Source organism: Clupea harengus, chromosome 5 (genome assembly GCF_900700415.2).
Source record: "Clupea harengus chromosome 5, Ch_v2.0.2, whole genome shotgun sequence".
Taxonomy (NCBI): Eukaryota; Metazoa; Chordata; class Actinopteri; order Clupeiformes; family Clupeidae; genus Clupea; species Clupea harengus.
In genome coordinates this window covers 6,083,620-6,106,119 of record NC_045156.1, presented here as the reverse complement: position 1 = coordinate 6,106,119, position 22,500 = coordinate 6,083,620, and the positions used below count along the sequence as shown (strand labels likewise).

The window sequence follows — 22,500 nt, the reverse complement described above, 5'->3', positions numbered from 1 at the left end:
GACAGTGTATTGCACAGGGAGGAGGCCATGCTGATTAGCATATCTCCGCAGGTCTCAGGGCTGTGTTTGCTTCCCACAATTTTCTGCGTGTTTGCCTCAATCGGGGCAGAAAATGATCGCAGCCCCGCATGTGGTTCCAATTACCGCAGACGGTCTGGCGCGGAACGCAGAGAACCAGAGAACTGGGAGGGAGGGCGGGGGGGGGGGGAAAGTGGGTTCTCTGAAAAACACCCCCCCTAGACCTGTGACCCGAACAGGAATGTGTCCCAGAGCTGCGGCAGTGTAGAACTGCGCTGAACCCCACTGAAGAGCGCCTCTGGCTGCAGAAGAGCCTCTCGTCAGAACCGGGACCGCGTGGAGCCGGGACTCTCTCCCGGTATGGCAGAGAGTGATGGATCGTGGGTTTGTGCTGATTGGAGGAGTGAGATGATGAACGGCAGGGCTTCATGAGCAGTTACGGAGGGAGAGAGAGAGAAAGGGGAAGGAGAAAGAAAGATTGCGAGGACATGTGAGTGAGCGCTATGTGCTTTTCCCCTCATGAAGGAAGAACGGCCTTGTAAAACCAGACTGAGGTTAACCTCTAATTACAGGGCAAGCCCCAGCGCCTCGTGCTGCGCGGTGATTTATCCCTCCCTCTCTCTCTCTCTCTCTCTCTCTTTCTCTCTCGGACTCGGATGCAACCTGTGCTTCAGGTGCGACCAGCCACCAGCCACCAGCTTCCCAGACAGCAGTTCACAACCTCACTGCCCCACACACACACACACACACACACACACACACACACACAGTTAATCTATTTCACACACACACACACACACACACACACACACACACACACACACACACACACACACACACACACACACTCACTCATCCCCTAGGCCCTCAAACCCCCCTCAATGATACTGGAAGGAAAAATGAATAATGTGGGTTACTGTGCCACTGCCCTTACGTCACTATTTAACTCCATCCTTTTCAACTTTTTTTTTTTAACCCCTGATAGTAACGAAATGCCATTGAGACCTCACTCAAACGTGTTTATCAACGTCAATTAAATTCAGTTCTATTATTCATCGTGCCTGTTTTAAAATGGGTTGCATGTCAAAGTCACAGAAATGCCCCCCCCCCCCCCCCCCCCCCCCCCAAAGTGGAGCCGTGGCAGGAGGGGAAAGTCACCTCGTTCAGTGGCCTGCTGTGGAGCCTGTGCTGTGGAGCTGCTCTGATCAGTGTCCCCTGTGGTCTAAAAACCTTGATCGTGCAAATTCTCCCCTTTCTGCCCCTCGTTCGAGGCGTAACATTTCTCCACGTGAAAGGCGAGCTTGAGGTGGTGTCCTGGGAAACGCTCGCTGCTCCGTCACGGCCTCAGAGGCACCTGTCGGGGGGCGAGCAGCGAGGGAACGTGCTGCCGCCGCTGTTTAGTTTAGCTCAAGTAACAGCAGCCCACGGCTGGAAACATCTGTAGGATTCTGCAGGGCTGCTTCATGTCAGAAAATATGAACCTGTGCGTACACGCGTGCACGCACGCACGCACGCACGCACGCACGCACGCACGCACGGACACACACATACATATGCACACACACACACACAATACATACGCACACACACACACACACACACACACATACGCACATACGCACATACGCACATACTTTATACAGACGCCCAGGCACACAAAGAAAGAAAGAAAGAACGGAAGAAAACAAGGCCTCCCCACAAGCCTAGACCCCAGCAGACAGTGAGCGTTGCTGTGAGAGAGCGTGAGGGCCCCATTGATCAGCAGAGCCGGCTTGGCCCCTGAGCTGGGGCCGATGGAGAGGCCCTAGGTGAGGCCCTCCGTGGAGCCCCAGCTTCTCAGCTGCCGGGCCTGTCTGGGTTGGGCCTGAGTGTGCTGTAAAGCTGAGGTACGGTCAGGCCCTGACTCTCCTGTGTGCTCTGCTTGTTACTTCTCAGCAGAAAAGATGAGTGCATATCTTTTTTTTCGTTTTTTCTTTGTTTTTCATTTGGGCCTTCTGTTCTTCCAGCTATAACCGGTTGTCTTTGAAAGGCACCAGGTCTGGTCTATGTCTGCATGGTTTCTCTTAGGCTACGTCCGCACTAAGCCGGGGAAATCTGACAATACAGATTTTATGTAAAAACGTTCTCCGTCCAACCTATTGTTTTCATACCATTGTCCATAACGCTGAAGCACCATAAGTGTTTGTTGTTGGTGGTTTTTGAAGCACACATTTTTGTCAGTGTCATGGCTCTCCTTTTTCCCCCTCCACCCAAACCCAGTGTTTTCATATGTCCTCACACAGCATTTTCAAAAAAGGACCATTTCCCGTGTCAGAAAACGCCATTTTAGTCTCTCTCTCTCTCTTTCTTCCTCCCTCCCTCCTCGGTACTTGATTGGAGTGTTAAGCTAAAGTCACCTAAGCAGGCCCTTAGGCTCAGAGCGTGTGTGGGAATGAGAGATATGGGAGTGTCCTCTTTGTAAAAACGCCAATCCCAGCCCATCCTGTATCAGCCTTCAGACATGCCACAGCTGCGTAGCCGGAGGTGACAGAGAGGCAGAGTCCCCCCCACCCCCCCGACTTCTCTCAGCACTGCAGGCTGCCATCCATCTCATAGCTGTCAGCGCCTAATTGGTCTGCCAACACCACCTCCACCTCCAGCGCCTCCCACCCCTAACCCCTCTGCTTCTCCAACCACCAGAGCCCCCCAACCCAAAGAAGGAAGAACAAACCTCTGGGGGGACATGTGGTGTCAAACTAACTGATAATTAATTGGCGAACTAAAAGATTCCCTCTGACATCACTTGCTCTGAGGGGGAAACTTTGTAATGCCTTATGAGCCACTTAAGGGCTGGTGAAAACTGTGGCAGGACACAGTGTGTGTGTGTGTGTGTGTGTGTGTGTGTGTGTGTGTGTGTGTGTGTGTGTGTGTGTGTGTGTGTGTGTGTGTGTGTGTGTGTGTGTGTGTGTACGTGTGTGTGTGTGTGTGTGTGTGTGCGTGTGTGTGTGTGTACGTGTGTGTGTTTGCACTTGTGTGGGATTACAGGCAGTAGTCTGGTTTTGGGGGCTCCATCTTGTGCCACTGGTTGGTTTATTATAGAGCAGAGTTCTCCAGCCCAGTTGCTTGTGGATAGGGCTGTGGCTTGTGGATAGGCCAATGGCTTTTTGATAGGGCAGTGGCTTGTCTCTTTCTGTCTCTTTACTTTGGCTGCCACGATGTCAGGCAACCTCAGTCGTTACAACAGTGGGCCGATCCTTTGCCCGGCCAGAAAAAAAAGGCAATATAAATGTTATGCCCCGTTTCTGGGAATCATTTCTCTCATAGTGCTGGAATTGCTCTGTTGAATGTCTGCCAGCAGGCGTATTCCAAACTTTATCCCCCGCACCCCACCACCCCCTGACACCTGCTCAAACTTCAGGACGTGTCTTAATTTGTCAAGAATAGTGTTGTGTTATCTATCTGTCTGTCTCTCTCGTTCTCTCTTTCTCTCTCTCTCGCTCGCTCTCTCACTCATACACACACACACACACACACACACACACACACACAAACGCGCTCGCTCGCTCGCTCTCTGCACAGGTTGATGGGAATTGAGTCAGAGTTGCAGCTGTGCGTGTTCAAACACACACTCCTTGCACTGTGGCATTCAAAGCTGTCAGGTGAAATTCTCCGGCGAGTGCACACAAATTCAGCACGGCGGGTGTGGGGGGGGGGGGGTTGCGGTGAGATGGGGGTGGCGCCCGAGCCTAAGGTGTCGAGGTTGATGGCCTGCGTGGGACACGCTCACCGCATTCATAGGCCGACCTGTTTTACAGGCTCGGAAAGCAAACACATAAACAAATAAAAGTGCGAGTGCACAGTGAAGTTCTGTGCTCCCCCTCAAACCTGCCCCATCCTCCCGCGCTCCCCGTGCTGACTGACTGCCGCTCTCTGTACACACTCAGATGCGTGCGCCTGGGCTGTGTGTGCATGTGCGAGCCAAAATAACTGTGTGTGTGTGTGTGTGTGTGTGTGTGTGTGTGTGTGTGTGTGTGTGTGTGTGTGTGTGTGTGTGTGTGTGTGCGTGTGTGCGTGTGTGCGTGTGTATGTGTGTGTGTGCACGTTTGTCCGAGTGCACCCAGGCCTGTTTTCTGTAACTGAACAGGCCTCGTCTCCCTCTTCCTTTCCCCCTTCTCTCTCTCTCTCTCCCTCTCCCTCTCCCCCTCTCTCTCTTGCTCTCTCTTTTACTGACAGGAACACACAGCTGTAACACTCCACAGCCCCCCACACACACAGACACACAGTGCAACAGGCCAGGCAGAGAGCTGCTTGACTGCTTACACTGTATTTATGTGTTTGTTCATATTTCCTAAAAGGCGTCCCCCCCCCCCACACACACAAAAGGTGTTTTCCTTATGCTCTACAGTATCAACTCAGTAATCTGCTCTCATGCCGTGGCCAAGATAAGGGGATTTGGCTCCTGCCTGATTCATAACGAGGTGTGACATTAGATCACTGCGTTTGAGATACGAGTGTGCTGCCTCGTTTTTTACCCCTTTCCCTCCCTCCCTCCAACCTCTTGTCTGCTTGTAAATCACCCCTGTGGATGATCTGCTTCTGTGATTATAATTTAAATGGAGGATATTGCCAATTAAGGACGGCTTAGGATAGGCAAGTGAAGACCTAATTGAGATCCGACACTAATCCAGATTGATGGGACACGTGGAAGACCAGTTTAGTCAAGCAGGTCCTCGTAGTCTCGTGGTGAGAATTTTAATTGCAAAATACCTTTTTGTTTTTGGCCTCAGCAATGAAAAGACGAGCAAAGATAACAGATCTTCTCTCGGAAGAATGACATGGAGCGAGCCGATCTGCTAACTGTCACAAACACGCACGCACACACACACACACACACACACACACACACACACACACTCACACATACTCACACAAGCTGGAGGCAGAGTTTATCGCGCACAAAGCAAAACAGCCTGTGACGGACGTCGTAAATCACTGTGGGCAAAACAGGTTTGACTTTCTCTCTGTTCTGGAGAAGCTGATTAGTTTGCTTGATAAAACAAGCGAGCGAACAGTTTGCCTTCTTGCTGCTCGGCTCGAGTGATTTATCGATTCGCGCTCAACACAAATAAGGAACTCCACTTTTAATGAACTCCAGAATTAATTAGACATCAAACCTGCAGAGCTATTTTGCAGACGGGCCGAGACTAAGCAAGCGAAAGTAACAATTCCCGAGAGCGCAAAGTTAGACGGTTTGACTGCTTGTCCGCTCACGTGTGAACTTTTTTTTTTTTTACAAGCACAGCTTTTCTTTCCATATAATCACACACATCTTGCACGAAGGTGCTACCCAGGGTTGGTATAAGGAAAACTCCCTGAATTTTGGCCGAGTTGGATGAGGAAGCTGGAGAGGCTGCTCTTCCCACTGCACGGAGCGCACAGGCCAACTGCATTAGCAGGTAATAAATGTGGGATTAGGGCCGGCTGCATTAGCAGGTAATAAATGTGGGATTAGGGCCGGGTCCGCAGATTTCCTGCTCACCTCGCAGCGTCTTCGGCCCAGGCTCGCCAGCATGCCACTTTCTGGCCAATCAGACTGCCATGACTCCCATCTGCATCCTGTTGCACAACCCCCCCCCCCCCACACACACACACACACACACACACACACACTCACACACACGCACGCTCTATGGGGCTCCCTCTCTCCCTTGCTGCATCTCTCTCCTTTTTGGTGCCTAGAAATGTCTCACCCCACCTGTCTGTCTATCTTTCAGGCCCAGCTCCCTGGCTTCAGTACTTCTCCACAGAATGCCCTGGATAATCCTCACCCTTTCTCCATCTTTTTTTTTATCCCTCACTCACACTCTCAGCTCTGTTTCTGTTCTCATCGACTCTTTTATTACTTTGATTCTCTTGATTCTTCTTTTTCTTCTTAATCCCCTTGGCTACTCTATTAAAGGTGCGGTCCGCGATTCTGGTCCCACACGCTTTTTTTGTCAGATTCAGCAAATTGCTCTTCATGGTCCTCTAGCTGTCTGTTTAGTGTTTGCGCTCAAAAACAACTCTGGTGTTTGTGAACAGTCCCGACTCTGTAAATGGGAAACAAACATAGTGGCTCAACCACTCAGCCACAAACTATCCTAGCCAATCATTACAGTAATTCAGAAGCATGAAAGGGATGGGTGTAATTAGATTGGCTGTTGAGCACAAATAACAACAGCTTTTCCGAGGCATGGACTGCATTTTGAAGTCTTCTTCACTACAAATCATGGCTTGTGAATCAGTTGCTCCTCCCCCACACCCAGGACTCCCACCCCAGTCAGTGACACCTGAAGTAAATAATAGTAGCAAGATGGCGGATTGCCTTGATTACCTGTGAGCTTTTAGCTTGTGCTCTGCTGCTTCTCCATCTGTAGAATTATACACCCACTCAAGTCACTGGAACTGGAAAAAAACGACTATATTTTGGTTCAAACTGGGAACCAACTTTTCAGGTTCCAAACCAATTTATTTCTGGTCAAAATGCTCTGAATGGTTCAAAATTGGGTGTGCAAGCCAGAACAGAACCTGTTCCGTGTTGTTGGAAAAAGGATATCTGGATGCCCGTTTGTGGCCCCTGTGGCCCTTGAGGCGTGTATGTGGACCGCACCTCTGGGCCTCAGGCCTGTGCTGCTGCCACTGGTGTTTGGTATTTGCCTCTGAGAGAGGTTCTTTGTCTTTGCCAGGGACAGTAAATATCCCCAGCTGTCAAGCATCCTGCAGGCTCTTAAACATGTCAGTGTGTGTGTGTGTGTGTGCCTGTGTGTGTGCGCGTGTGTGTGCCTGTGTGTGTGCGCGTGTGTGTGTGTGTGTGTGTGTGTGTGTGTGTGTGTGCCTGTGTGTGTGCGCGTGTGTGTGTGTTTTAGTGTTAGGGTCCCTCTACGTGGGGCAGTGAGGGGCGGCGAGGGCGGCTGTGTTTTCAGCTGCCGTGTTACAACGAGCAACTTCAGCTCCGTGTTCTGCGGGCAGCCTACCTGTGAAAGGGCTTTGTGAGGCGTGTCTGTGGATGCATTTGTGTGGGTGTGTGTCGAGCACTCTCCACAAATGGCTCCTTTCACTCAGCTAATAAATTAGCAGAGCAGCGAACTTCCAGCCATACGTTCCAGGCCGTTACTACATGTCAACGGTGGATTACATTTTTTACGCTGACCGTTCGCTATGCCTTATCACCGAATCTGTGGGTTAATTTATTTGCTTCAGCCCCGGCGTGCGATTCAAATTGAGGTTTGTTGTCGACTAGTCATAAACAGTCGTCGGGTCTGACCCCAACAGGAGGATTTTTCATTCCCCAGGCAACACTACAACTCGCGTCACGACTTGCAGGCTCATCAGTATTCTGCGCAGACCGTCTGACCTATTAAAGTAATTTGTCAAATTGCAGGCAGAGGCGACCTCCGCAATCGGGCTCAATTGAAATGTATTTTGACATGTGTTCTCGCGGAGGAGGAGGAGGCCGCGCTGGCCAGTAACGGCCCACGACAGGCCGCAGCCTCTGGGAATACTAATGCACCTCACGCCGGACAGAGTGACAACCAGAACGCCCGTCTTTAGCTGCCAATGATGAAGTACCTGGCGGCCAGACACAGACACACGCACACAGATAGACACACACACAAACACGTGCAGACACACAGACACACACATACACTCACTCACAGAAGACAGACTGCATGTGATTCACAGTCATAAGTTCCAGACATCCAGCTTTCTTTCCACTGACTAAGGCATACACGCACACATGCACACACACACACACACAGATACACACACACACACACAGACACACACACACACACACACACACACACACACACACAACAAGAAAACTTGGCAGGTTGTCCCCTATTGTTAAATGACACAGGTGTTTGAGGTCGGCGTGCTGATGAATGACACTGCTGGAATGGACCCTGTGATAAACATCTGTGTGTCAGTTCTATCCACTCATAACTGAGTCTCACAGCACACTCTGATGCAGGAAATGAGTCCTGCCTCGCCCCTCACACACACACACACACACACACACACACACACACACACACACACACACAGACACAGTAACACACACACGCATGGTAACACACACCAGTTTGCATTACAAATGGTTTCAAACTGTAGGGCCTGATGATGAAGCTACTTTATTCCTAGCTTTGATCATCCTGGGGAACAGACTGAATTACCACCAGTCTGTGCCTCTCTCTTTCCCAGAACATCTGCAGTCAGCGTTGGCTAATAAAACCCCTTTTCCCTCCACTTCAGTACGCCTGAATGACTGCTGTTGAATGTCTGAATGTTTTTCAGATTGTGAAGGAATTATAGGTGGGAGGAGCAGGCGTTAGGGAGAGGGTTGGATTCCTCACACATCCAAGTTCTTGCACAAACAATCACCCAGTACTTAGACTGGATGTACGATTCAGCATTTCACAAGTTGAAATTGACTTTAAGTTTAAGTGCATCTGTGCCATATCAGCCTCAAAGCCTTCTGAGAAGGCGCTATTAAATTAGCATCTGAGGTACAAGTGTCCAATCTGGGCCACGTGAGCGAGGCGTATTTGATTTGGACTGCGTTTATTTATCGTCTGTCACGAGTGGGCCTTCTCTTCACAGTCTCTCCGTTTACGAGCTGGAGTGCAGCCGCGCGCTTTCAGTTGTCCTCAGCCAACAGCCAGAGCTGTGAAGCGCACTGTCATGGAGAGGTTCAAAGGAGATGGCTTCACCAAGTTTAGGCCGGGATCATCATTATGGTGTATGATGCCAAACAGACTAGGGAGCGAGAGAGAGAGGGAGAGGGAAAGACAGAAAGGGAGAAAGAGAGGGAGGGAGAGAGAGAGGGAGAGAGAGAGAGAGAGAGAGGGAGAGGGAAAGACAGAAAGGTAGAGAGAGAGAGCAGTGAAGGTATGTGTTTTTATATGCACTGGCATGAAGCACGCAGCATGTGTGCAGCAGATTTGAGTCGTGCCCTCTGCCCTCTGTGAATATTAATATGGAGAGACTGCCCTGAGGGGACAAGCACTCAGACTGGGGGCCACTCTCTACCACCACCCCCCCCACACACACACACACACACACACACACACACACACTGTTCTTACCCCGCACCATTTGCATCTCACTAATTTCTAAGTCTTACTCGTGTATGTCTGAATCTACTAAAGGAGAGGTTTCTGGTTAGATATGGCCTTCCCTTTGAATGATTAGATGAGGGATGAAGGAGCAACATCTTAAAGGATTAGTCCTTCAGTTTTAGTTATGAGAACCTTAATGGTGCTTCGTTTCTAAGCGGATGATCTGCTGGGTGGTGTTTCCCTGCCTCTTTCCCTCTCTTTGTTTTTCTGTGTGTACTTCAGGGATCACTGCTGATCATCTACATAACCTTTCAATGCACAAAAAAAAGTGGCTCATGTGATTTATTTGTGGTATTTATGTGTGTGCTGAGGCAGATTGACACACGGAGCGCTGCGCGGCTAAATCACCCGTCATTCTCAGGTTCTGCGCTCGCTGTCGTAAAAAAAGGGCTCGCTGGCCTCCCCTCTGTCTGTCCGTCGGTCCGTCCCAGCTGTGCGTGTGCTCCTCACCTCCCTCCTCCCACACCTCCCTCCTCCCTCCCACTCCCGTCAGCCCTGTCTCCGTCTGTCTCACCAACGTGAGACTGACCACCTGTGTCTCACGCGTGCTCCTCTCTGCCAGAGGTGTTACATCCACACATCAATCACCTCTCAGGAACAGCAGACGATTCCCTGAAAATGACACGCACACAAACACACAGATACACACAGATACACACACACACACACACACACAGATACACACACACAGATACACACACACACACACATACGCATACACATACTTTCTCCCGTATTGCTTTCTCTTCATCTCTCTCTCTCTGTGTTGGTGTCTGGAAAGGTTGGCACTATCATGCCCATAATAAAAGACAGGTGTGTGTATGTGTGTGTGTGTGTGTGTGTGTGTGTGTGTGTGTGTGTGTGTGTGTGTGTGTGTGTGTGTGTGTGTGTGTGTGTGTGTGTGTGTGTGTGTGTGTGTGTGTGTGTGTGTGTGTGTGTGTGTGTGTGTGTGTGTGTGTGTGTGTGTGTGTGTGTTTTGGGAAATGTGCTTTTTCCAGTGCTGAGAGCGCACTTGGCTTTGCATTAGATGAACACCAGAGCACACAGCTGTTGGGAGTGAATTTCTTACACCTGAACTGTGGTTATTTTTTTATTTTTTTGAATTGACATGTGATTTCCTGTAAGACTGTAATAAACAACCACTTATTTTCTCCTCCTGAGAGTCACAGACATTAGAAACCTAATGTAGTGAAATGGTGAAGCTTTATTGTAAATAAAGATCATTTCACCAATAAACATAGTGACGTCTCCTAAGACAACTGTTTCTCTCCTAGGCCAGAATAGGCTGCTTTTGAATTGTGTGGGAGGTGCCGTATGCATCTAGTTGTGTTATTCTATAATCAGCATTCATCAAAGGCAGTTTGATGCATTACTTAATGCATTCTTTAACATGAACAATCAGATGCATCAACATCAGTAGGCCATGTTACACGCTGAGGTCATCATGAGTTTGGTGCTACTTCACCGCCTCTAATCCCTGTTATAGATGGGAATGAAATGGCTTGTGCAGGCCTACGAGAATCACAACACGTTGGACCAGACCAGACCAGCACAGGACCCAAAGCCCCTTCACTTTCCATGGTTTTCCCCTGTTCTAATACTTGTTTGCGAAAGATGTAGGTTTTGCCAAATAAAGCGTTATATTGTCATATTGACAAAAGGTATCCTCGGTGAAAGAGTTTCTACGAGATATTTAGAATGTTTGTAGTGCTTCCCTGGACTGCAGGTAATGAGTAACACCATTAATTGGTACGTTACCTCTGCACAGCTTGCCTGGTACATGGGTTCATTTACTTCTCTGTGGCTAGGGTGTTCATTTTGGACGATCGAAAAACAAACAGGAAATACTTGAACATGATCGTTTTAAAACGCTCAGGCCAGCCAGTCCGAATTGAGCCTTTATTCATCTAGATTGTGGTGAAACCCCATGTTAAGACATGGCTGTGTGCTGTGTGCATCTAAAAGTCTTTCTGCTTTCTTCTTGACTCCACTGTGGGAGCCTAGTGGTGAGTGTGTGCAGACTGTGGTTTGCCAGTTTGCCATCAGGGTACCGCATTCCTGCCCAGCACAGAAGCCGTTGAGGTTTTTAGGCATTTTAGGAGTTGTCTCGTCATGCCAGTCGGGATGCCGTTTGTGGGATTGAGTTCCTGCTGTCGTGGGGAGGTCGAGCTTTCCGTCGAGCTGGAAACGATATCTTCTTACTCGTGCGAGGCTTCATCGCCTCCTCCGTCTGAGCGTGATGACGGGTTAAATGCGTTGTTGAAACAAAGATATAAAACAATGGCACAGTTTAAACACATGTCCGCCCTGACTGTGATACATCCGTTAATGACTTTGTTTGATTTAATTTATTGGCCATGTAACCTGGAAGAACAGGAGCAGTTTGTTGTGGTAAACTTTATTAATTGTCCCCCTTTTTCCAACTTCCAGATCCCCTTCTCTCTGGTGCAGTTTCCACTGTGGGAGTACTTGAAGGTAAGGGTTCCCCCATTAACTCTCTCTGTCTTTCACTCCCTCTCTCTCTGTCTACTCCTCTCTTCCTGTCTTTCTCTCTCTCTCTCTCACTGCCTTGTTTCCTCCCTTGCTTATTCTTCTGTTCCTTTTCTCTCTCCCTCCCTCTCTCTCTCTCTCCCTCTCTCTCTCGCTCTCTCTCTCTCTCTCTCTCTCTCTCTCTCTCTCTCTGTCTTTCTTTTTTAAGCGGATGTAATTCTCCCTGGTAATGACCCAGTAGTAAAGAAATAACAGCCTGCTCATGTCCTGACACATTTACAGCCTGAAAACCTCCATTTGCCGTTGTCTCTCTGTCTGAAATTATGCCCTCTTTTAATGGTCACCATAGCAGTGATTAAAAAGAGTCGTAATTTGTCACGAAGTCCAACCGTGGCCAACGCATTTCGTTCCCACCGCCCACACACACACACACACACACACACACACACACACACACATACTCACACACTCCAATGTTCTGCCCTAGGCCGAGTAAAAGTAATTTCTCTTTGAAATCGCGGCGTTTGTGTGAATGACATCATGTCTCTGGGGCAAGAGCAGAAAATTCCGGTATGGTTGGAGCCCAGCAGCCGGGCAAAGAGAGAGAGGGGGGGGGGGGGTATAGAGAGAGAGAGAGAGATATATAGAGAGGGGGCCGTTGGAGAGGACAATCCGGCTCACAGCTGTGGGAGCGACGGAAGTGCCGCTCGCCTCGTGGAGAATAAGAAGTGTCATTCACGGCTCCCCCGGCCTGTCACACTTTCAAAGGCATTCTCTCCAGGCCGCTGCAAGAAGCTTTTCACTGACCGCCACTTCCTCTTTCTTTCTCAAGCTCTTTCTCCAGAACTTTCCCTCACACTTCTCTTTCTTTAAGTTCGTACATTCTTTCCCTATCTTTCTGTTTTTCTATCAGTCCTTCTGTCTGTCTTTTGTGTCAGTCTCTTTCTTTCTTTCTGTCTGTCTGTCTGTCTGTCTGTCTGTCTGTCTTGCCTGTTTGTCTGTCTTGCCTTCTTTCTTCCTTGTCTTTTTTCTTCTTTGCCGTTCCTGGAATCTGGTGAAAGGCTTGCGTCTCCTGTCCTGTGCTGGGCTGTCCTTGGGAGTCAGAGGAGCGAGGGGAGCGAGGGGAGAGAGGAGAGGGGAGAGGACAATGGAAGGGGATGGCAGTTGGAGGCCCCCTTCTCTCTCCCCTCCAGCCTGAGGACGCGGGCCAGCATTCAGCAGCAAGACGCTTCACGCAACTCTCTTTTGATTCCCTTCCCAAGATCCCTCCCACCCCCCTTTAAAAAAAAAGCATTCGGCTTGGCGAGCATCGTGATTAATGTACAGCCAACTATCTTAACGCTTTCCAATTTATGCATTTTTTTTTTCTTCTTTTGTTCAAATCAAATTCGACTCATCACCTTTCGTGACCTGTAATAGGTTCTGTCATGCATGGTTTATGTAACAGTGCACCCGTCCTATTTGGATGAAGTCAAATCTTTAAGTCTTTATTCTGTTAGCTGTTATACATGCTTACGATCACCCGCACTTAAAGTCTTCCCAATGATCTTGGCGCAGCGCTCATGCAATGGCAGTCTTCCTGCTATGATGCCTGGTCTGGCTCTCTGTCCAGGACTGGTGAGCATGTTTGGATCTCTCTCTCTGTTGAACATCCTAGCAATATTCTATTCAATTCAGTTCAATTTTCTGTATTTATACAGCGCCAATAACAATTGAATTTGTCTCAAGGCGCTTCACAGAGCCCAGAGCAAGGGGAAGGAGAGGGAGAAGAGAAGGGGGGTGAGGAGATGAGATGAGATGAGAGAGTCAGAAGGAAGCAGATAAAGTTGTACATGCGTCAGGAGAAAACAAGTTGGAATAAGTGTCTCAATTCTCAATTGCTAACGTCACACTAATGTGCTGTGATGTGTGGCAGCCCTCCCAAAAGCTGTGCTCTCAATCCTGAATGCTTCTGGTCATCATGGAAGTCAAGAACAACCCCTCTAGTATGTGGTGTGGGAGCATTAGCTGTCTTCACTTTGTTCTTGTCAAGATTATCTCCTCTTTGGTTTGTTTTTTTGGTATTCACTTTTTTAAAGTCTGCCAAAGTAAGTCCAGTGACTGACAGCCCAGTACCTCCAAGCTTCCAGCCTCCGTCCCAGCGCCTTGCAGGACTTCGCCACTCACCAGTTGCCAGGCACCCGTCATTTCCTCAGCTCGTCCAATCGCCGCAGGCCTACACACAGCACCTCATCATCCAGCCACCACGAAATGGGAAGGAGCGCTGGGCTGACATCGTCCATCACTGTTTGGGCAAAAAAAAAAACAGCAGAAAGCCCGTTATCGCCCAACCCACAGAGGCCACAAGGGCATTCGGCGGAGTGTCGCCCAGTCATTCGTGCTCATTATCCACTCGACCGAAACCAGCCGACCAAACCATGTGTTTACGATCCAGATGAACTCAACCCAAACCAGCGCCGCCGGCTGCCAGTTTCGGAGAGTTTATTTACTCCGAAAAGACCTGACTCACTCGATCAGCCTCCGCTGGTCCTCAATTCCTCACACACTCACATACGTGAACACACACACACACACACACACACACACACACACACACACACACACACACACACAAACATTCACTCATACACAAACATAAATATACACATGCACGTGTGTGCACACAAGCACACACACACACACACACACACACACATAAACACAGTCAGAGGGTTGCCTAGGTGGTGTTGAGGTCATGGCGAGCTGTGGAGGGGTCCGTGCTCTGCGGCCAAGATGGATTTGCTTCCAATTAGTTATTCATGAGGGGGAGTGAAAGTGTGGACGGCCATCCACCGGCCTGGCCTTTGATGTGGGGAAACATGGCCTCCCCTTTAATCTGCACCTAATCAAACACACATGATGCATCCTGGCACTGACACAGCCTAGCCTCCCCCCCCCCCCTTCCTCTCCTCTGTGTGGGAGCGTAGGAATGCGTGTGTGTGTGTGTGTGTGTGTGTGTGTGTGTGTATGAATGTATGTGGGAGTGTTTGTGTATGGCATGTCTGTATGATGTTTTTTTATTGGTTCCTGGGTGTATGTCTATGCATGTTAATGAGTTTGTGTGTGTGTCTCTGAAAATGTTCCCTTTTTGGTGTCTACATATCAACACGTTTGTGTACGTATGTGCGAATTCTTTGGGGTTCCAACAGCAATTGTGGTCGGACCGCTGGAAGAAAAACATTTCCGATCTCTTCCAGCTCTTCAGCTGTCCTCTCGTTCCCTGTGAGCAGTCAGACACACAGTGCTGTGGCTGTTGTGAATGAGCTCCAGATATGATGGGAAGCCTGGCGCTCAGGCAGAGCCTCCAGCAGCCTTCCCCTCCAGCCTGCAGCACTCGCCTCTCAGCCTACAGACCCTGTCAGGGAGCAAACTCTACCCTTCTGGAATATTCTCTACACAATGCAAAGATTAGCACCTACTTTGAAAGTTTTTTTTTTTTGTTTAGCTTCTTTACTAGACACCACAGTGTTGTGGGTATTGCGTGTGAGCATTGAAGAGTGGCTACGTCGGACGGCATTGCTGACTCGGGGGGGAAAAGCTTAGGTTATCCTAGCGCAGCGCTTGAGTAATTAACGGCGGTTCCGGACGAACCTGTCTGGCCACGCTCGGAGCGCTCTCCTGCCGTCACCAGCATAGACACCGTTGATGATAAACGAGACACATGAGGTGGCAGTCACGCAAACACAGCCTTGTCTGAGCTGGCGATCCATGTGCACTCCGCTCCCCTGCACTGCACGCTTTGTGTAAACACCCAGCGCTCTGTTAACACATACACACACACACACACACACACACACACACACACACACACACACACACACACACACACACACTCCTCCAGCCTCCTCCAGCAGTGTTGCAGGTCTGTGGATCTTTTTTAGAGTGTATTATTATTTTCCCATTGTGTGTCCCGTTTGGACATGCCCAAAACCCCCGTGAACATGGTCGTAAAAGGCCCAGCGAGTGATTGGGTTTGCATATGTGGCGTGCAGTTGAACTTCATCCCTGGATGTCTTCAGGGGCTTTTCTGCTGAGCTGGACTCTTCTCGTTGTTTTTTTTCTCTCTCTCCTTTTTGCCGGGGCCCCTGCTGGCTTGTCCTTGTGAGGGGTGGGGGGGTGGGGGGGGGGAGAGGGCCTGTCTTGTTTCGTGGGGAGAGGGAGGGAATGACATCACGCTGGAAAACAAAGCGTACAGATAACCGTGCCGTTTCCCATCATCCTCATCCTGTGTGTGCCCACGGGGTCTTCAGATGTGTGCTGGGCATGTGTGTGTGTGTGTGTGTGTGTGTTCAATCGTGCTAATGGTCTCTCTCTCTCCTCCCTTCTTCTCTCTCTCTCTCTCTCTCTCACAGAGTCTCTGGTCACGGAGGCAAGGTCACACGCTGTATTCTTGGCAGGCGGCAGTGTGCGGAGCTTTTGCAGGTGCTGGGGATTATAAACTGCTCTGGGAGCGAGAGATGGAGTGTGTGTGTGTGTGTGTGTGTGTGTGTGTGTGTGTGTGTGTGTGTGTCTCTGTGTGTGTGTGTGTCTCTGTGTGTGTGTCTCTCTGTGTGTGTGTGTCAGATGGTCAGTGAGTTAGCTTGTGTGTGTGAGAAAGAGGATGTGCACATTTGTAGAGGAGAGTGTGTGTACATATGTGACAGACAGAATGACAGAAAGACAGAATGTGTGTTTTTGTGCATGTCTGTCTGGCTATGTCACAAACTGAGTTAGTGTGTGTGGGTGAACGAGAGAAAAGAGTGATGGGTTGCCATGTAGGTAAGAGTGATTTACGTGTCTGTGTCATAAAAAGAGCGGGAAAGTGTGTGTGTGAGAGAGATAGAAAGAAAGATAAATGGATAGATCGAGAGGAGATCGGTAGCTGGGCTGGTCTGGAGGATCATATAGAGTTTACTGAACGCAAATTCCTCATGCATTCCACACAGGGTGTCTCTTTTTACCACAGGTCCTTTTCTCCTTTCTCTCACCTTTTCTTTCTTTTTTTCTTTCTTCCTTTCTTTCTTTCCCCCAATGCACTTCATCATCTCCAGGCCTGGAGGGGCTGAGAGCAAGAAATTAGGTGTGTGTGTGTATGTGTGTGTGTGTGTGTGTGTGTGTGTGTGTGTGTGTGGAGGGGGGAGGGAGGGAGGGAGGGAGGGAGGGAGAAACCCCTCACAGATTGATCGCTTGCTCAATCGATCCCCGCATTTTATAGCGCGCAAACAGTTCACTCTCCCTGGAGTTACTTAGCGAGCGAGCGCAGACGGAGGCCAAGTTTTCTGGCGTTACTTTCAGCGCGATCATGTGCATGTGGGAACAGACGGCCGGGGGCCTCCAGGGGCTCTCTGGGGCCCTCGCAGCTGGCTGACCTCTGGCGCCAGGGGCCTGGAGGCCCTCACAGGCAGTGGCCGTAACTCAGGGCCGCGTTCTGTGACGCGCCAGACACAACACTTGGGATGGAGGGGAGAAAGAGAGAGAGAGAGAGAGAGAAGGAAGGAGGGATAGACGGAGGGAGGGAGAGAGAAAGGGATGGAGGGAGGAAGAGAGAGATGGAGGGAGAAAGAGGGAAAGAAGGAGGCTGGGAGATCGAGGGAGGGAAGTAGAGATGAAGAGAGGGAAGGAGAGAGAGAGATGAAGGCAGGGAGAGTATGAGAGAGGGAGGGAGAGAAGGAAGGAGGGAGGGAGGGAGGTAGGAAGTGAGATGGAGGGAGAAAGAGGGAGACAAGGAGGCTGGGAGAGAGGTAGAGATGAATAGAGAGAAGGAGAGAGAGATGGAGGAAGGGAGAGTTGGAGAGAGAGATGGACGAAGGGAGAGAAGGAGAGAGAGAGAGAGAGAGAGCGAGAGAGAGAGAGATGGAGAGAGAGATGGAGGGAGGGAGGGAGGGAGGGAGGGAGGAGCGGTGAGGACACAGCACCCTGAGGAGTGTGAGCATGGCTCTGGGCCACCCCACCTGGATGGGCTACATTTCACAGTCACATGCACACACACACACACACACAGGCACACACACGTATACACACACACACAGGCACACAGAGACAGGCAGACACACGTACACACACACACATGCACATGCACATACACGTATACACACACACACAGGCACACAGAGACAGGCTTACACGCACACACACACACACACACACACACACACACACACACACACACACACACACACACACACACACACAAATACTGTCATTCCCTCACAAACGTATATATATATACAGTACCAGTCAAAAGTTTGGACACACCTTCTCATTCAATGGTTTTTCTTTATTTTAATTTTTTTCTACATTGCAGATTAATATTGAAGACATCAAAACTATGAAGGAACACATATGGAGTTATGTGGTAAACAAAAAAAGTGTTAAACATACCAGAATATGGTTTATATTTTAGATTATTCAAAGTAGCCACCTTTTGCTGTGATGACAATTTTGCACATTTGGCATTCTTTCAAGCAGCTTCATGAGGTAGTCACCTGGAATGGTTTTCAATTAACAGGTGTGCCTTGTCAACAGTTCATTTGTGGAATTTCTTGCCTTCTTAATGTGTTTGAGACCATCAGTTGTGTTGTGCAGAGGCAGGGTTGGTGCACAGTTCAATACAGTGAATAGGCCTATTCGACTACAATTCTAATCCATATTATGGCAAGAACCACTCAACTAAGTAAAGAGAAACGACAGTCCATCATTACTTTAAGACAGGAAGGTCAGTCAATCCGAAAGATTTCAAGAACTTTTAATGTATCCTCAAGTACAGTAGCGAAAACCATCAAACGCTATGATGAAACTGGCTCTCATGAGGACCGCCCCAGGACAGGAAGACCAAGAGTTACCTCTGCTGCAGAAGATAAATTCATTAGAGTTACCAACCTCAGAAACCGCCAATTAACTGCACCTCAGATTAGAGCCCACATAAATGTTTCACAGAGTTCAAGTAGCAGACACATCTCAACATCAACTGTTCAGAGGAGACTGCGTGAATCAGGCCTTCATGGTGGAATTGCTGCAAATAAATCACTACTGAGGAAGAACAACAAGAAGAACAGACTTGCTTGGGCCAAGAAACCAGTGGAAATCTACTTTGGTCTGATGAGTCCAAATTTGAGATTTTTGGTTCCACCTGCCGTGTCTTTGTAAGACGCAGAAGAGGTGAGCGGATGGTTTCTACATGTGTGGTTCCCACCGTGAAGCATTGAGGAGGAGGTGTGATGGTGTGGGGGTGCTTTGCTGGTGACCCTGTTTTGTGATTTATTCAAAATTCAAGGCATACTAAACCAGCATGGCTACCAAAGCATTCTGCAGCGACATGCCATCCCATCTGGTTTGCGCTTAGTGGGACCATCATTTGTATTTCAACAGGGCAATGACCCCAAACACACCTCCAGGCTACGTAATGGCTATTTGACCAAGAAGGAGAGTGATGGAGTGCTGGGTCAGATGACCTGGCCTCAACAATCACCCAACCTAAACCCAGTTGAGATGGTCTGGGATGAGTTGGACCACAGAGTGAAGGCAAAGCAGCCAACAAGTGCTCAGCACCTCTGGGAACTCCTTCAAGACAGTTGGAAAACCATTCCAGGCGACTACCTCATGAAGCTGATTGAAAGAATGCCAAGAGTGTGCAAAGCTGTCATCAAAGCAAAAGGTGGCTACTTCTAAAGAGATCTAAGAATCTAAAATCTAAAATATATTCTGGTTTGTTGAGCATTTTTTAGTTTACCACATAATTCCATGTGTTCCTTCATAGTTTGGATGTCTTCAATATTATTCTACAATGTATAAAAAATTGAAAATAAAGAAAAACCTTTGAATGAGAAGGTGTGTCCAAACTTTTGACTGCTACTGTATATATATTTGTAAGCGTTTCACATAATCACACATCTGTGAGGCACAAATGCGCACACCTTAATGAGACAATACGAATGATCCCTCTTATACCCATATGCTATTGTTTGGTAATTGTAGCTATGATTTAGTAGGTGTAGTATTTTATATGTTTGCATAAATAACTTTTGTGACCCTTGCATGTGAATTTATAGAAGGCTAATCTGTATTAATTTATCTTTATGACCACAATGTAACCTGCAAGTAATTCAGTGTAAGTAAGCTCTTATTTTCCACACGTTAGCTCACCGTAGCCCCCACACTGACCTTGAGTTTTGGACAAAAGCATATTGAATTCATAGACCCTCCTTGTGTTAATATTTGAAGTATTATTTGATTGTAAAGGGCCGTTTACGAGGCGGGGGGTATCGGCAGGCGATTACGTTACATCAAACTCGCAGGCCTCTGGTGGGTCCAGCGTTCAAACATGGGGCAGCGCAGGCCGCCGGCACAGGCAGTTAAAGAGCGCCGTATCCATGGAGACCGCTGGGCAAGCATCTCCTCTCCTGTCCTTAGGGAGAGGCATGACGTCCTCATGACGATGTTTTACACACACACACACACACACACACACACACACACTCACACACTCATCCATACGCAAACACTCACACACCCAGGGGTAAATTTGCCGCCTTCAAAAGCGTAATTGTAAGAAAGAAATCCAGTGTTGAAGAAGAGCCATGATAAATTGGGTGAATGGGGGTGGGGGTGGAGGGGTTGATTAATCCCCCCCCCCCCACCAGTCCCAAACACTGAAATTGTTTACACTCCCTACAAGCTAGCAGCCAACGAGTTCTTCCCGGCGCATCAGCCAGTCATGTCAGCCAGACATGTCACTGTTTACAGGCCCCCTCGGGTTGCTATGTAGCTGGGCTGTTTCGGGGGGGCAGTGAGGGGCGGAGGCAGTTGGCTGGGCCCTGACTCTCTCCTCTTCTCCTTCTCTACTTTCCCCCCACGGTGGGGACAGCCCTAGATCCCTGCGCGTCCCGGCCGTCCAACTTGGCCAGGTCTCGGGGAGTGGGTGTTGGGTGGTGGTCTGCAGTAGAAGCGGAGTCTGGAGCTTAGGCATGTGGGAAATGGAGTATGGAGCGTGTTCTTGCTGTGTGTGTGTGTGTGTGTGTGTGTGTGTGTGTGTGTGTGTGTGTGTGTGTGTGTGTGTGTGTGTGTGTGTGTGTGTGTGTGTAAAACATCGTCATGTCTGTTTGTCTGTCTGTGTGTGTGCGTGTGCGTGTGTGTGTGTGTGTGTGGGTATGTGTGTATGTATGCGCACGTGTGGTATGGGTCAGTGGGTATGCACAGATGTGTCTGTGTTCAAACATGTCTATCTGTGTGTGCAGATGCATGACTGTGTCAGACTATATGCGCACATGTGTGCATACGTGAGCCTTTGTCCACAAATGTTTATGTGTGTGTGTGTGTCTTTGTGTCTGTGTCTGCAAACAAGCCTACAGGTGTGTGATTACTAAAGAGTGTGTTTGTCAGGTGGAGGTGTTGCAATGTATATGTCATGTGGGGCTGTTGGAAGCACCTTCCCCTCCAGCAGTTGAGTCGTTCTGGGCCTGTGTGGAGGAAGAGGATGATGTATTTGGGAAAGGTAGAGCACCGGTCCTTAAGAAAGAGCCTTTTCACACCACAAACTCCAGCTCCAACTCTAGCCCCCACCCCCCCCACCCCCCAGCCCAACGAGCGCCAGATCCGCCAAGGCCAGTGCTGCCAGACCGCCCCCAGACCGCCCCCAGACCGCCCCCAAACACTTGACAGTCTGTCTGTCTTCCTCCTCTTCTAGCAGCTCGACGCTTTGGCCCTGACAAGTGGAAGGCAAATATCCTGGGCCATGATGGCCGTGAGCTGTGCTCGGGTGTTGTTGTTCCGTGTTTGTTTGGCGTGCATGTTAGTCTTCGTCTCCCAGAAGCTCTCAGCCGTTTTAAATCTCAATCATGGAAAGTCAGCACTGGATAGTTTTTCCAGTTTAGCTGACCATGTTGTTTATGTGTCTGTGTATGTGTGTGTCGGGATTTGTGTGTGTGTTTATGTGTGTGTCGGCATTTGTGTGTGTGTGTGTGTGTGTGTGTGTGTGTCTGTGTGTGTGTGTGTGTGTGCGTGTGTGTGTGTGTGTGTGTGTGTGTGTGTGTGTGTGTGTCTGGTGTGTTTGTGTCTGCATGTGTATATCCTTCAAGCTGTCACCTTGCTACTGACTGTTCCCAAAGTATTAGATCTTGTTTTGTTGCCTTTGGATCCAAATAAAATAATTTGTGTGTGTGTGACCGTTAGCAAATCGGCTCGCTCCATGTCATTCTTCCGAGAGAAGAATCTTTTGCATTGCTGAGGCTAAAAACAAAAATGTATTTTGCAATTAAAATTCTGTCTGTCTGTCTGTCCAGGTGGAGTTGCAGCGTTGGTCACCACACCTCTGGACGTAGCGAAGACCAGGATCATGCTGGCAAAGGTAAGAGCCCAGCGCGAGTGATTTAACGCTCCTGTCGCGCGACTCCTCGCAGGCAGCGCAGGAGGGGAACAAACAGCCCGCTCTGTAATATAAACAAAAACCTCCCGCCAGAAATGCATGCTGGGGACACACGCAGGGACATTTTGGGGTGGGGGGGACGTGCTCGTCCATTTGACCTTCCTCAAAACGCTGAATCACAGCCTGCTTAAAGGTAGAGTCTGATGAAACAGTGATATTTGCTTAACAGTCAGTCAATTCACACCCCTCCCTCCGTGCCCCTGAAGCAGCGGGTTGATTGGCTGGCTGATTTGATGAATTTGACCAGAAGTGAATCGTGGACGCACCTTTTAAGACGTATTCTCGACACTAAAACGTACGCCGCGAGTCGCGTGGCCTTGTGCAGAAGCGAATGTCCCGCTCCTGGAAGCCCTAAACAGAGTGTGTCTGTCCTTGTGCACAAACAGTGCGGCCCCTGTGCCCCTGCCACTCGGG

General features: G+C 49.2%; 1 protein-coding gene across 1 annotated transcript in view; it reads left to right on the top strand.

Moving 5' to 3' along the window:
• slc25a26 (solute carrier family 25 member 26) overlaps positions 1-22,500 on the top strand; it is a 48,424-nt gene that overhangs the window by 17,519 nt on the left and 8,405 nt on the right. Inside the window, exons 6-8 of the mRNA XM_012841104.3 lie at positions 11,589-11,633; positions 16,040-16,109; positions 21,944-22,008. Coding sequence (XP_012696558.1) covers positions 11,589-11,633; positions 16,040-16,109; positions 21,944-22,008 — 180 coding nt within the window. The remainder of the gene's footprint in view (positions 1-11,588; positions 11,634-16,039; positions 16,110-21,943; positions 22,009-22,500) is intronic.